We start from the raw sequence: 16,649 nt of genomic DNA on the forward strand, positions 1-16,649 counted from the left end.
CCAACTTATACATTGTTAATAACATAATTTTATATACGTGCCTATCTTGCCCCATTACTGTTGCCCCTATACCAGGGGCAACTTTAATAAAAATAATTAAAATAATTACAACTTTACAAAAAGAGAGAAGTTGCCGATCTTGCCCCTATACCCGGGGCAACTTCGTCAATTTCTCTCTTCTTGTAAAGTTGTAATTATTTTAATTATTTTTATTTCCAAACTGATTTTAACCAGTTCTATAGTAAGGTAACATTCCAATAGACAATATGCAAAGCTTTTTTTTCAGTTTACAGCAGTATTTATTACACAAAATTTAAGTAAAGCTTAACATGCCGATCTTGCCCCGATCTCCCCTAAGCTGCTAAAGAATTTCATGAAACTTGTACCATAATCAAAATCATTAAATGATAAAAATTTAATTATTTCATACTCTGCATGAATCGGATAATTAATTTTGTTAAATTTTTAAAATCAATTCTATGAAAATTTTAGAGTCAACTATATGTAATTTTTAGAAAACAATAAAAATTCAAATATTTTTTGCAAACTTTTGAATGGTTTAATTCTTGTCATCCCCTGAATAAAATATAATATAATGTAACCTCAGTAGAATAAATATGAGGTAATGCATAAGTAGATATATTTGTTATATATTTTGTTATATTTTTTACATTGTTGTTTAAACATCAAATTTATCAGTAAGAGTTCCATTATTTTAGTGGCACAAAATGATCCAGTGTCAAGTTCTGTGAGATATTTTATTGAAGCATAACCTTATTGATTTGGATAAAGGCTAATACAACAGCTTCCTTCAATTATTTGATTTTCTATCATTGTTGATGTATGACACACTCCTTAGTAGAAACACACTTTGTCTTGTCAAGAATGTCCTCAAATTGCCTTGTCACAATACAAGACAATTTGAGGACATTCTTGAGCCTAAACACTTGCAATGAGCCATTTTTTAAACTATAGGAGCTTGTGTCAACCATCTGAAATGAATGATAAAATATAAATTTGTAGCTTCAAATAAACTTATCAGGGTAATAAACTTTCAACCATCCTGATTATGTTAATAAAAAAATTATAAATTTCAAATTGTTTTTTATAGAAATTATTTAAATGGAAAATTTTGTTAAATTGAATTTTTTGAAGCATTATTACATACTTATAAGAAAGCAATGATTAATTTTTGAAATTTTACAGATATTTTGATTGGAGCATATGATACAGCTAATGCATTACTTTTAAGGTATGCATTTTCTTTTCATTGAAAACCACTTTCAAATTATTTCATTTTTAACTTAATGGATTTTATATACTTTAATTTTTATCTATTTAGATCTCATCCTGTTATATCTGTGTATGCAAGAATGGAATTTGACATCCAGCATATTTTAATAAATTCTACTGCAACTAAATGTAAAACTAATCAAAAAGAAGTATCTTGTTTTCAACTTAAATATNATAGAACAACTTTACAACTTTATTATCGATTCATTAGATATTCAAAATATAATTCAAGCAGATAAAGAAATAATCCAAATAGCAAAAATTATAAAATTGTTTCTGAAGCAATGAAAATAGAATTGGAAGTTGATAAATATAAAACCTATGTTCCAAGAGCCTATTTTATGGAAGACAAAAATGTTCAAAAAATAGAATCTGAGATAACACTTCTGGAAAATACAGAAAATTGCAAAATGCAAATGGTATATCTTATGGTAAGTAAAATGCTATCATCTTAATTGTTAGAATACAATGAAGTTGTTAGTGAATGTAATGTCTATGTGCAGGTCGTATTTTGTCCTGACAACTTTTCAACAAATTTTCTATTATGTAATAAAAGGTTGGTGGCACTTGTTACAACCCCTTAGTCATGGGGATCTTTTTATTCTCCCTTTTTTCTAGCACTGTCCTCCTATTAGACAAAGTTGTGTCTAATGTTTTGTGTAATCTTTGTTCTTTCCTCATGTAACCAGTTATATCACAATCTCCTATATGCTTAACAAGTTAACATTAATATCATATGTAAAGTTTTATTTTCTCTTGGTATAATTAAAAATCACTATATAATCCAGGATTTTTTGATTGTTTGGCCATAACTAGGAACAGGTGTATAAGGCACTAACCTGGACCACAGCAGATGTAAGAGTCACAATAAAGTTAATTTTAATAAAAATAAAAAAAAGCTGCAAATTTTTACTATATAAATATTACAGTGATAAATATCAGGATGATATAAAGTTTACTTGAAGCTGGGTGCAAGAAATCAGAGTTCCCTTACTCTACTATCTTTAAAAGGAGCTCTGGAAGAGCTTAGCACCTCAGGTTCAGAGTTGTCAACAGGGGGAGCTGAAAAGTTTTTCCTATGCCAGAAGAAAACTTAAGGGCCCATAATGGTTCTTTTCCCTATAAAATAACCACACATGGTAAACAGTGTTTTGCTAGAATTAAAAAATTGAAGAGATTTAAGAATTTGTCTTTTATTTGTTTATAAGGCTGGTGATCCTGTACCTTGGAAACCAAAGGTTCTCCTAATGGTAAAACTGTCCTTGCTTCTCTTCAGTGCTTAATGCCAGATTTCCAACAAGGCACAAGTCTAAGGGTCTTGAGTCTCAGACTCTCCAAAATTAGAGAAAAATTAAGCAATTTTACCAATACAATTTTATATCGTAATTTATAAATAATTATTTAGCTAAAGATAGACATAATTAGTTTATGACGATGTAAAATTACAATATTTAGACTGTTAAACTTCTGTGCCTATGAGCTCTTGAAATCTTAATCCACCTACTATTGCTACCCCTTATCAAGCATCTGTGGCACATGCCCTGCCTGCTTACTAGTTGCATCCATTTAGAAAGCCAAATGGTTTTCAAAACTTGTACAAAATTAATATTATAGTACAGAATAATATTTCTGAATAAAACTGAAGACAGCAAAAACTATAAATGTAAAGAGTGTTTCATATTTATCAAATACAATTTATTCATCTAAAAATAATCTATATAATTTGTTATATATAAGTTTGTTTATTTGTTAAATTATGGTAATGCAACACTTGGGCGATCTGCCTAGGGGATGCCTTCCGGGGGGGTCTTTTTAAGGGTAACTGGTCCCTATTCAGGCATTACAGAAAATCTAGTAAACTCCACATGGCTCGTCCTGGTGAGGCGCGAACCCACAACTGAACTCCCAGTGTTCAGGGAATGGAACTGCTTGGCCACTGATGGGCTGTTATATATAAGAATATATTATTGGTGATAGGTTTAATGATTAAAAAAATAAATATAATTTTATTATTTACTGTTTTTTAGTTTAATGTTTTATTTAAATTTTAAAATAAATTTTTATTTGATAGGATGATATTCAAGATTTAATTACTCCAATAAAATTTCAACTGACATATAATTTAAAGGAACCAGAGGTTCCACAGTTTTGCAAAAGCTGTCCCGTCATTGATGCAACTGCAACTAATACTATTACTAAAGAGGTAGATTTTCAATTCTATAGGAAAATTTTATATATTAAATGTAATAAATAAATACACTATCAAAAACTAAATATATATCTTGTCCTGTATTTTTTTAATATTTTACTTTATAAAAACTAAAATATTATTATTATTTATTTAATAGGTTATGTTCTGGAATGGTTGTGGGGATGATAATGAATGTTTGAGTGATTTAAAGCTTTCTGTAAAATATTTGAGGTTTGTATAAAGTCGATATAATATGCAGGTTGATTCGCTCAGGACTGAACACTTATTATGTGAAATATCTCTATATAAAATGAATAGATGACAATGAAACACAGAATGGGTTTTTTATTTCATTACAAAGAAGTCAACCAAGATAAACTTTATATTACATGTTATTCAAATGTGGTTATGCAATCATGAGATATTGAACAAAATGTTCAGTCCCAATTGAATCACACTGTATTATTTGTATTATATTCAAAATAAATTTTTTAAATTTACTTTTTAGTAAAGTTGAACGATTTGTAATTGGAGAAAATAATATTTTGGAGATGGAAGTAAAGGCAGAAAACTTGGGTGAACCAGCATATAATTCTACGATATTTATAAAATTACCTGAAGATGTTATGATGATCAATCAAGCAGAATGTACAAGTACTTCAGAAGATCAGAATGCAGAAAATTATACTTTATTATGCAATGTTGGGAATCCTCTCACTTCTGATAGTCCAGTATTTATTCTTTATCAATAAATTTATATAATATTTTTATATATAAAAGAATAAAATATTTATTATCTTTATTTTTTAATTAGAATATCTTTCAATTGAAAATGGATACTTCTAGACTTTCAAAACCAGTTGATAAATTGGTTTTTGAATTTTGGATAGAAACTGCAAGTAAAGAAATTAATCCTTCTGATAACTTCTATACTGTTACAATACCAGTGATATTTGCAGCTGATATTCAAATTAGAGGGTAAGATTTTATTTCCTAAGAATTGAACTCAATTAAAATTATTTGCAGTACAACCTCTATATAACATTTTCTCAGAGACCAGTAGATTTCAGTTTAAAATAGAAACAAACTTAAAATAGATATTTTGGGAAAAGCATGATTAAAAAACTCAATTGTGATGAATGAAATTAATATTTACACCAGAATTTGCCACCTTTCCAAAATTGCTGAATCGGACATTTTAAAATTAGGATGTTATACTTAGAAATGAAAAAAATTAGGTTTTTTTATTATGAGTAAAAAATAAATATTTTTTTTTTATTAGAAGATAAATGTGTACATAATATATTATTAAAGCAGTGGTTCTTAACCAGTGTTCCACAAACCTACCTCGATGTTCCATAAAAGAAAAGATTTTAAAGTTTTTATTCAAATTTATTCCCATTACTATATTCGTAGATAATTCCATGTTTCTATTTTATTCAATATATTAAAGTTTATTAGTTTATTGCTTCGTTGTTTCCTGAGAATAGTAAACAACAAATTGCTTATCAATTTTTGAATGTATTGATGCTAATGCTCCTTGTAATAAAAAGTATATGAATGGTGTTCCATGGCATCAGAAAGGTTGAGAACCACTATATTAAAGTAATACAATAATCATATGTGGCGTATCCAAAAATAATTAATAACAGTCCAATGTTGATATTAATTGCAAAATAAAAATAAGAATAATAAATAATAACACATACGAACATTAATAATATTAAGTTACAAAAGATAATTGTATCTAATACAATATATAATATAAATACGAGACATGCACAATGTCATTTTACAGCCAAGAACTGAACAATGGGCATGCCAGTTTTAAACCAGTTAGGGACTTGTGTTGGAACAAACCTAATATTTGCAATTTAGAATTTTAAAAATACATGTTCTGTCACTCTTAGCCTAGGGATAAGTTTGGGCAGAGGTGTGAAGTTAGTCTTTAACTGTTAAAATAAAATATTCTCAAATATTTTTATAAATTTATTTGTTTCATCATAGTTTCACAATTTCTACGAAAACTGGTCAAATTGATAATTAATCTGGACCATGAATTTAAAAACCAGCCTGGTGGAAACACTAATTTACACATAGTAATTTCTTCTATTACATTTCTAAAATAAAAATTTATTTGTAACATTTTTAAATTCATATTATACTAGGTGATGGAAATGAATGGAATAATAACAACAATAATGTTAATCACAATCAAAATGCAATAGTCAAAGTCATATATGCAGTGTGTATATATATAATCCATATATATGAAAACAATATAAATAAATATATAAATGAAAACATATATATATATGTTTTCATTTTCATCACATAAACTTAGATAACTGTTACATTTTTTATACTTGGACTGTAGATAATGGGTCTAGTGCTGGCTAGAAAAGAAAAAAATACCACTGGCAATTTTATTCAGCTTGCCCCTCTAGTTCATTAATGATTTATTCCTGTCTGGCAATAAGTTTTTATTACACATTTTATTACATTTTGAGTAAATATATACACATTAATTAATATATAACAATGTTATATTATCAATTATTGATATTCATTGTACAGTATTTCAGAATGCTAATGTATAATGTAAATTAGTCTTTAATCCAGATCCTTTTTAGCTTGTGTGAGAATGCAGCAAGCAAAAAAAATCAGGGCACAAAAATTACTCAATACACTTTTTTCCTGTGAATGTTAAATTGAAATCACATTTGGGTTGTGTGATTAAAAAAAGAGCTTCCTTAAAATCAAGTTCAACATAAAATTGAAAAATGCTAAATTTAAGTCTAAATTCTATAGTTTTTATGGAGCAATAGAAGTTGGAACAATTAAAAATGAACATAAAATTAGGGTAAGGATTAAATTGAGAAATGTTAAAATGGGAGTCTAATGTATTTGTTTTAATTAATTAATTCTTATTTAAAATCAAAAGCAACTTAACATTTACTTTTAAAATGTTGGTCTAATTGGTAATCTAGTTTATAATGATAAATATTTTTATATAAATTATTTATTGAGATTTTTACTATAGAGTAGATGCTGCTTATTGTAATCATTGGTAATATTATCAGTCTGGCTAATATTATCAAAGTTTACCTCCAAACACAAGGTATACAGAATACTCTGAACACAATGAGATATAATAGGGATGTTAGGTAATCTTGTAACATTATCTGGCATGTAATTCAAAACAATATTATAAACTTTGAAAGAGTTTAACTAAGAATAATCAACTTATATACCCAATAAATAATAATCCAACAAAATTCTATTTAATAAATAAACAAATATTTTTAATCATCTTTAGTGATCATCATCAGGCAGTGTCAGAACTAACCTTTTGTCTACCCTGTGCAATATTTTATTTTTGGGTCTCTTAATTTTTTGGGGACAGAAAAATAATAATAAACCAACATCTTCAAACCTGATGTATTGTACATACACAATATACCAATTACTAGATTATATTGGGCTATTATATCGCATTTGTCAGTTCCATTTTGAGATTCCCTTCATTTCCGACCTTGTGCCTTTACACCTGTTGCACCTACCTAGTTATGACACTGTTATCAGGTTAGAAACTCTTCAATCAATTTTTTATTATTAAGTAATAATATTGGCTATAGAATCTGTAGCTAGATAAATGGTAATGAACTGATCCTTAGAGGAATGTTAAATATGTTACATACTATAAAGTTATTTTCATCTTATAGAAATGAATAATGAAGATACAATTTATTTTGTAATACATGCTAAATATTTGGTATACTTTTGGTTCAACAAGTTAATTTTAATTGGATTTTGAAAAAAATATAGAAACTTCAACAGAATATTCAAAGAAAACAATTATTCTTAGGATTATTGATATACAGTATTTATCTGCATTAAACACAAATATTATAGATATCTTAGATAGATTATTTCAAAGAAAATTCACATAACTAAATAATTAATTACAGATATGAACAATATATAATTTATTTTAAACTGTTGGATATTATATATATTGAATTAAAACTTGGGCTTTGAGATGTGTATTGTATATATTAATAACATTGATTAAACTAATAATGTACTATATTTTTGGGAAATGAAAATCCCCAATTATATTTTAATTTTTATTTCTAAACTATTGTTATAATTTCAGATTTGCTGAAAATGAACTCATATTTTTACAGGAAGATAATAAGGAAGTAATTCCTATTAGTCACACATATTTTGTAAGTTTCTTTCAACTATTAGTTTATAAATAAAAGTTAAACATTATCAGAAAAATAAACTGTTTTCATCATTACACCAAAACTGACTCAAAAAGTATTGAGCTTTTATTTAGTCGTTATTATTTTTATTATTGTTGTTTTCATGCATTTTGTTGGAGTTTGTTTATTTACATATTTATTTTTTGTTTTAATTTTAACATTAATCTCCTATGTAAAAATTGAGTCTACTACTTTTAGATCTGAATTGTTACATCATTTCTGTTCCCTTTGTGTGTTGATGATACGAGGGCTGTTCAAAAAGTATCGGACCTTTGGTCGGCAAAAATACATTTATTGATTTTGAGGTACAAAACCCTAATCTCCTTCAAAGTAGTCTCCTTGGTAGTGTATACACTTCTCCCAGCGTTCCTGCCATTGCTGGAAACACTGCTGGAACACATCTTTCGGAATGCCCATCAGCCGGTCCGTCGCATTCCGCACGATGTCTTCTCTCGACTAAAATCGGGTTCCTTTTAGCGGCATTTTCAGCTTGGGAAATAGCCAAAAGTCACACGGAGCCATGTGGGGAGAGTACGGAGCGTGACGAACCACAGGAGTGTTGTGTTTGGCGACGAAAGCCCGAATCAGATGCGCAGAATGGGCGGATGCGTTATCACGATGGAGCTGCAAAGTTTTGATCGACCACAGATCTGGTCGTTTGCATCGCACAGCATTGGAAAGACGATGAAGGACCTCCTGGTTTTACTCCTTTGCGATGGTTTGGCCTTGTGGTGCGTACTCACGATACACCACAGGAGTAAAAAAAAAACTGTCAACATGACCTTGAAATTGCTGCAGACCTGCCACGCTTTTTTTGGCCTTGAGGATCGTCCCCGAAAGTTTGCTGAATCTTGCATATGGTTTCCACTTGGGTACCGCCAAGCTTTTGGCAAAATTTGATGCAATATCACAGCTCAATTGTTCAGTCATTTTCCAACTTAGTGGAATCTGACAAGCGCTCACTATATGTCCTCACTCATAAACCGACTGCCAGCGACTGACGCTTCCTGTAGGAGGGAAAAAATTCAGGACTGTGCATGAATGGCCCCTCCACAACTCCACTGAAAAAGACCTCCCATGCATCATTGGTTTACACGGGAAAAATAAAGATCCGATACTTTTTGAACACCCCTTGTATTTTTGGGGCTGGTAAAAAGTATCAAATTACAAAATAATATGCAGGATCTTTTTTAAAATATTTTAATTATTTATTTATATGTTAAATGAATCTGAATGTTCAATAAAATGGTTCTCTAAACAGTAATAATTTTTGTTAAAAAGAAGATAAAATAGATTGAAATTATATGTCAATATTGTGTTATTTGTGATACTTTTGTTTTTGTGTATCTGTTGTAATAATCTTTTTCTTCCCATTTATTTAACATTGTATGAGATCTAAATGTATTACATTGATCTCATATATTATTCCTCCTCTCAATTTTTTTAAAGTAAATTTTTATCTTTTTATTCTAAGTTCATTATTATATACCATATATTTTGGCTGATAATGAAAACCTAAATAAGACAAGACAACAAAACCAAATTTCATCCTAAATTGGATACTTTTAGCTCATGTCTGTTGTATAAGATCAGCAGATAGTTTAACATCTTGTTAAACATCTGTGCTGATCTGTGTTTAAGATCTGTTAACTATCCTAATGTATTATTCATTTGGTATATATCACCATATTGATGATTGCTACCCAATCATCAATATGGTGATATATACCAAATGAATAATACATTAGGATGCAGAATGCACAGATGCAAGTATGCAATGTTTAGAAAAATAGTTTCTGTAAAACATTGTAGTCTGCACATGATCAGATTGCATATAAACATTGAGGAGACAGCATATTTCTTTTATCTGTGTTTATTGATAGTGCAGTTGTAAGGTGGGTCATGAAAACTACATGGTTGTTTTGTGTGAAATTTTAAAGTAACTAATTTTGTATCTGGCCTATAACATGCCCTCAGGTTTTGTGATACACTTTTGATGATTCAAGTGATGTCTTATCTGCCAAAATATACAGTATAAACAGCATTATTATTATAAAAATATTTTATTCTGGATTAATACTTACTTTGCTTTTAATGTCAATAATCGTGTAAAAGTTTCTAAACTATAATAACCTCTATCTACAAAGTCACCCTTTAAAAAATTAGAAGGTAATTAGTAAGACAATATAAATAATTTAAACTCTAACAAATAAAAAAATTTATTTTATTTTTATTGTTAACTAACATTTTTTAAATAAAATTTTAATGCCATAAACAATAAATTTATAGGAAATATGCTAAAAAAACACTTACAAGAAATATATAATTTGTATCTGGAACTCTTCCACCTGTTCTAAATAATTCTTCTAAATCATAAAACTGAAAAATTGTTTTTTTTTTACTTTTATATATATATAAACAAATATCAAATTATCTTTTATATATAATTTAAATTATAATATAAGACCAAATCAATTTCATTTTACAGAAAAATAAAAAAATTAATAATTGCTTAATCATGTTACATAATTAGTAAATTCAATTTTGTATATTAAAGTTAAGGCTATTTATAATATACAAAAAAAACTTTTTTTTGGAGTTGAATTTGTATTTATTAAATCGTCATTTTACAATCCATCAAAATAAATATTTTCAAACGATATACTCTTGTTAATTTTGGCATTGATATTAAACATATATTCATCATGGCATTATGCATCTCAACTGAAAATGGAACAAAAATTCAATTCTGTTAATTAGCTAATTTAGTATGAATTTAAAAAAGAAATTAAGAATTACCTTTAAAATAATTTGAAGTCTAAATGTATCTACTTATTACTTCAAACAACCTTCATAATTTCTTGATACACTTCTATTTACAGATCTAAAGCACTTATTTAAAGCTACAGATTCCAACTGGATTTCATTAAACTAACACTTCACACCTTTCTCCAGCAAATTTATTGTTTCCTCACTAATGTTTTTGGATGTCTAACACCCATCATCAGGGAACCTTATAAAAAAATAACAATTCTATGATTGCCTGATAATGGGCATTAAAGAAAACAATAAATTTGCTGGAAAAAGAAGGTATTAAATGTTTTACTTATTTATTTTTCTAAATAATTTCAAATGAAAAGCATTTTAATTTCTCCTGTAATTTTAAAAAATAAAGAGAATTTACAGAAACTCTTCAGTTATGTGTGTAATGATAAATATACCATTAAATTAGGTCAAATTCTTTGGGATAAACTAGTGTATATTCTAGAATCATACAATTATTTACATGTTAGATTTCTAAATAAATATTTACACATGTACATTTTAACAAATATTTTGTATATTACTAATCAGCATGATGCTTACAACATGCATCATGCTTGAGCTTGACTCANTGAAATAATACGATAGTTTTTCAAAAAATAAATTAAATTATTTTGATTTTGTTTGACCTGTGTTTGACAAATAACATAAGCTAAAATAGCAAATTTCAATACGAATTAGTTAATACACTGTTATTTTAAAAATTAGAATTTCATTATAAAATTTTAATAGCTTCTAATGGGATTGTGACATTTTCTACAATAATTTTATTTTCTGTTTATTCATCATTAATGTACAGTACGAACTTCCACATGCAATGTTCATTTAACAGATAATTTAATAATTATTTATAAAAATGAACTATCTAGAAGAGAAGAGAAAATTATAAAACTAAAATTGCGAAAGTAAATTCTTAATGCTTCTTATGATATTTGAAATATTATTAAAGCAAAAAGAAACAATTAAACAATGCACAGAGAAATATAGTATATGTTTCATATTCTAACATCAATTATTTAACAGGTGTCGAAACAATTAAGAAATCCAATTCCTGTTGTGGATGTGACCTTAAAAATTCCGATCAAGTTAACTGTCGACGGGCCAGACTTTCTCGAATTAACATCTTTACAGGTAAAATATTTTAAAGACACAAATATTATTTCTAGTGTAACTATAATATAATTATTGCATCTTATATTTCAGATTGGTAATGATACGGCAAATAATGTTCCATCAACTTGTGATGTAGTGACTGAGAAACTGGTAAAACCTGAAATAATATTGTCACGTTTACATAGAGACGTATCTTCAAAACGGTACACGCATCAAGAACATGCGGACCATTCTAATTTTGATACTATTAATTTGGTAAGAATTTTTGTACAATATTTATAAGAAGAGTTAAGTAACATCAGGGGTGTTCCAAAATGAATTTTGCCATTTTAAATTACTATAATTATGTTAATTATTAACTTATCTGAGAAGTATGTGATGTACACCAATGAATAGAACAACTGTCGAGTTATCTCCCATCTGTATTCAAACGTCTCGTCTATATCTTACCTCTGGGAAGCACCATAAACTAAAATGGTGACTCCGTAACAGAGAAGGTGTTTTCTGTTCTGCATAAAGTCTGAATCACTCGTCATGTGTATCACAAGTTGCTGAAGAAATTGTTGCTGCAGAAGCTGAAGAATTGTTGCTGCTATGGAAGAAGTGACATGCTATATGCTATAGTAAGCTTAGGGAGAATTTGAGTACAGTAATACCTCGACTTACGCGAACCCGGAGTTACGCGATTTTCAAATCTCGTCGATTCGTCTTTTGTTTGAGCGCCAAGCAACTCTCGATTACTCAATCCCCCCACACTATTGTTCGGCTTACATGCTCAGACGTGTCGCGCGGAATCGACACATAGCCACAATTTATTTTGTGTTATTTATTTCTGTGTTTGTTATATCTACGGAGACTTGAGAGACTCTATGTGGTGATTTCTTCTAACCGTGAACGAATCAAAAGACGAGATAAGATTAACGAGAACATTTATATTTCCGTTATTACATACATCCGACTTGGGTTTTATACAAATTGCGAAATTATACCCCGACTTACGCGGTTATCGCTTGGTCCCACCTATCGCGTAAGTTCGGGGTATCACTGTATTGGTTGGGAGTGTGCCATGTGACACGAGGTGTATATATTGAGAAATTGTAACGAACAAATGTAAAATTTGGGCGAATTCTAATGTTTTAATGTACATTACAGTGTTCTTGTATAATAATTAACATAATTATAATAATTTAAAATGGCGGAATTCTTTTTGGAAGACACTGTATTTGATACTTAACTCTTCTTGAATGTATCATTAATTATTTTATCGAAATTACAACTATACTAATCTTTTCAATCCGTCTATCTAAATATATAAAATTGCTTGTCCTGACTGATTCACTCATTCACTCACTGATTCATCATCGCCCAGAGCAAGCCGCTTAACCTAAAGAGGTGAAATTTGGTAGACAGTTAGGGTACGTTATGGAAACGCACACTAAGAAGGGATTTTTCGAAATTCCTCCGCGGGGGGAGAGAGAGAGGATTAAGGCTTAACTGGAAAAATGGCTTCTACTGTACTAGTTTAGATGCAATTTTTTGTTTTAAAATTAATCTGCGTTTTTGTAGGGTATGCCATGGGAATTCACACTAAGAAGGGATTTCTCGAAATTCCCCCGTGGGTGGGAGAGGATTTAGTCTTCATCGAGTACTTAGGTGTATTAAATTAATAACATTTCAGACATTGTTATAAATATTTTTATCTATTCGATTTTAAAAATGTTCGGACCGTTTTAAATTCGAATTTGTTATTGCATATTGGTTCGATTATAGAATGATTGTAAACGTTCTAGAAAATTGACCAAATTGAAAATAGTTCGTTTGATTCTCGGCAATTCTCATCATTCTCAGCGGTAGGTGTTATATAACAATTACTATGGTTGTTGAAATATTGAATATAAATGGGGCTTGCTTGCAAAATTTGCGCGGGCAAAGCCGCTGGTAACAGCTAGTATCTTATATTCCAGTCATCTAAAGTAGATTTACCTGAATAAATTGGCGATATTATGAGCTATTTGTGAAAAAATGAATTTGTTTTACTAGAATTAATATCAGTAATTTCATGTTTGTGATTGTGCAGAGTGATCAAATGAAAGTAGAACTTGTGAGAAGTTAGCGATAACATGAGCTGGTCATGCTTACTGCACCATTTCTCGAAATTGCGGAACTCCTGGTGCTGCTACTCACAAGTTATACTTTCATTTTATCATCCAACACAATTAATTTATTAACTGAAATATTACATTATTTTCTAATATTTATTTAGGATTGTACTACGGCAGTTTGTATATCTATATCGTGCCGTGCGGGACCTTTTGTGGATACCAAAAAAATCGCAAAGTTTCAGATTAGTGGCTATATTAATTTAACCAATTTACAAAGCAGTATTGTAAGTATTTGGAATTTTTTATTTCAGGAATTATGTAATGAAATAAAATAATTTCTAAATTATTAGGGAGAGAAAGATGTAACTGTACTTATATCAGAAGGCAAAGTAACAATTAAAGATGCAAATTATGGAAAGTTTGTAAGAGAAGATCGAGCAACTGTAAGTTGTAAAGATTTATACTCTAAAATTCACTTAAGTCTTTAAATTAAACTACATTCAATTGAAAACATTTTTCTGAGAATTTTTTCTTTTACATTCAGCTGAACCTCCAGTAACCACTGTTTAGAGGTGGCCTACTGGAAGTTCGACTGTGTCTAACACTTCTGAATAGTGGTCGTTTTTACAGGAATGTCAAACGAAAATTCACACAAAATAATCTCTAAACAATGGCCACTCTCAGCAACGGTCATTACCCTATTTAAATATCTCATTATAATGCATTTAACTTTTTTAATCAGTTCATTCTAAAAATCTATTAATTTATTTACTTAGATACTTCTTAAACAATATTTTCAGGCTTTTTCCTAAATGTAATTGTACTTTTGAGACTATTAACTATATTCTAAACAATTCTAATTTAATAAAATATATAAAGTTAAAATTGTAAAATTGTTACAACAGGTTGCAACGTCACTAGAGAAATATGGCCTTCATCAACAAAAAATCCCTATTTGGATTATTATTGTGAGCGTAGTGGTTGGACTACTACTATTAATTGTTCTTCTTTCATTATTATACAAGGTATGATAAACTAAATATTGGTTTTATTTAATTGAGCTGCTCGAGGGAATACAATAGTAAATGCCAAAATTAAAATTTTAGAATACAGCAAAAATAAAATTTTGATTGAATAAATTTATTCTAAAATCAACTTTTTACTGAAAGTGTTTTGTAATCGATCTAGTTTTATAATGACATAATTAAAAATGTACCAAAAGATCACACCAGGATGATGGCAATAGCAATTGATGGCAATGGCGCTTACCATTGTGTTCTCCCGTGCAGCTCGATTAATTAGTAATAACTTAATTACTATAAATAACATATTTATTCTGTTATTCAGTCTGGCTTCTTCAGGCGGAAAGAACAAGAAGAGATGGAAAAACTGAAAAATGAGGAAGAAAATGAGGAAACGTTAGCTTTAAATGGCAATTCCACATAAAACATAATTGTAATAACATGTTCTTGCATGTTGTTATTTTGTAATATATTGTAAATTTGTAATTCAAATGTTTTTATACAATGTATATGTTAAATTAACATTTGTGTATTGTGAGCAAACATTTTTCAGAATTTTTTTACTGATCATCGTTAATGGAATGATGAGAGTTTGAATCGAAGTGTTTGCTTTTAATAAGAAGGTAGCTTAGATTGTTTTCATCTGTATTTATATGCCTTCTAGTCATTTTCTAATATAATTTATTAAACTTCACTTTGTCTCTTTTATTTCTGAATAAATTAATTAGTTTAATACATTTCTTGAAATTGTCTTAGCCTATAACTACGAGGTGTGTTCAAAAAGTATCGGACCTTTGGTCGGCAAAAATAAATTTATTGACTTTGAGGTACAAAACCCTAATCCCCTTCAAAGTAGTCTCCTTGGTAATGTATACACTTCTCCCAGCGTTCCTGCCATTGCTGGAAACACTGCTGGAACGCATCTTTTGGAATGGCCATCAGCCGGTCCGTCGCATTCCGCACGATGTCTTCTCTCGACTAAATTCGGGTTCCTTTTAGCGGCATTTTCAGCTTGGGAAATAGCCAAAGGTCACACGGAGCCATGTGGGGAGAGTACGGAGCGTGACGAACCACAGGAGTATTGTGTTTGGCGACGAAAGCCCGAATCAGATGCGCAGAATGGGCGGATGCGTTATCACGATGGAGCTGCCAAGTTTTGATCGACCACAGATCCGGTCGTTTTTGTCGCACTGTATCGGAAAGACGACGAAGGACCTCCTAGTAGTACTCCTTTGCGATGGTTTGGACACACCACTCCACGAGAGTCGAAAAAACTGTCAACATGTCCTTTGATATTGCTGCGGACCTGCCGCGCTTTTTTTGGCCTCGAGGATCGTCCCCGAAAGCCTGCTGAATCTTTCGAATGGTTTACGCTTGGGTATCGCCAAGGTTTTTGGCAAAATTTGATGTAATATCGCTGCTCACATTGTTCAGTAATTTTCCAGCTTAGTGGAATCCGACGAGAGCGCACTACATGACCTCACTCATACGCCGATTACCAACAACTGACACTTCCTGCAGGCGGGAAAAAATTCAGGGCTGTGCATGACTGTCCCCTCCACAACTTCACCGAAGGAGGCCTCTCGTGCATCATTGGTTTACGCGGAAAAAAAAGGTCCGATACTTTTTGAACAGACCTTGTAAATTACTGTAAAGTAGACAAATTCAAAACATTTTATTGTGTTTAATGTTTTATTGATAAATTACGTTTAATTATCAATAAAGCATCGGGCTTGCTTAAAATCAGTGGCGTGCCGTCATTGGAAGCGGTGGATGCGCCGCTTCCCTTGTATTTTCTAAAAAATAAATAAATATTAATTTTAATTATATGAAA

The 16,649-nt window shown here is 29.8% G+C and overlaps 1 protein-coding gene and 1 long non-coding RNA gene across 2 annotated transcripts; one reads left to right on the forward strand and one right to left on the reverse strand.

Moving 5' to 3' along the window:
• The first annotated feature begins 1,581 nt into the window (after nucleotides 1–1,581).
• Nucleotides 1,582–15,672, forward strand: LOC111639081 (integrin alpha-8-like). The gene is made up of 12 exons (XM_023384855.1): nucleotides 1,582–1,724; nucleotides 3,365–3,496; nucleotides 3,642–3,715; nucleotides 3,993–4,215; nucleotides 4,299–4,462; nucleotides 7,644–7,716; nucleotides 11,602–11,709; nucleotides 11,782–11,946; nucleotides 13,955–14,077; nucleotides 14,144–14,236; nucleotides 14,699–14,818; nucleotides 15,141–15,672. The coding sequence occupies exons 1-12, from the start codon at nucleotides 1,635–1,637 to the stop codon at nucleotides 15,237–15,239; spliced, it is 1,464 nt and encodes a 487-aa protein (XP_023240623.1). The 5' UTR covers nucleotides 1,582–1,634; the 3' UTR covers nucleotides 15,240–15,672.
• LOC111639083 lies at nucleotides 9,850–10,218 on the reverse strand. Its single transcript, XR_002759009.1, has 2 exons — nucleotides 10,069–10,218; nucleotides 9,850–9,907 (listed from the first exon to the last, which is right to left on the reverse strand). It is a non-coding gene; the product is annotated as an uncharacterized LOC111639083 (long non-coding RNA).
• Nucleotides 15,673–16,649: the final 977 nt, after the last annotated feature.

Source organism: Centruroides sculpturatus, unplaced genomic scaffold (assembly GCF_000671375.1).
Source record: "Centruroides sculpturatus isolate CEXI.00-Female unplaced genomic scaffold, Cexi_2.0 scaffold1274, whole genome shotgun sequence".
Lineage (NCBI taxonomy): Eukaryota > Metazoa > Arthropoda > Arachnida > Scorpiones > Buthidae > Centruroides > Centruroides sculpturatus.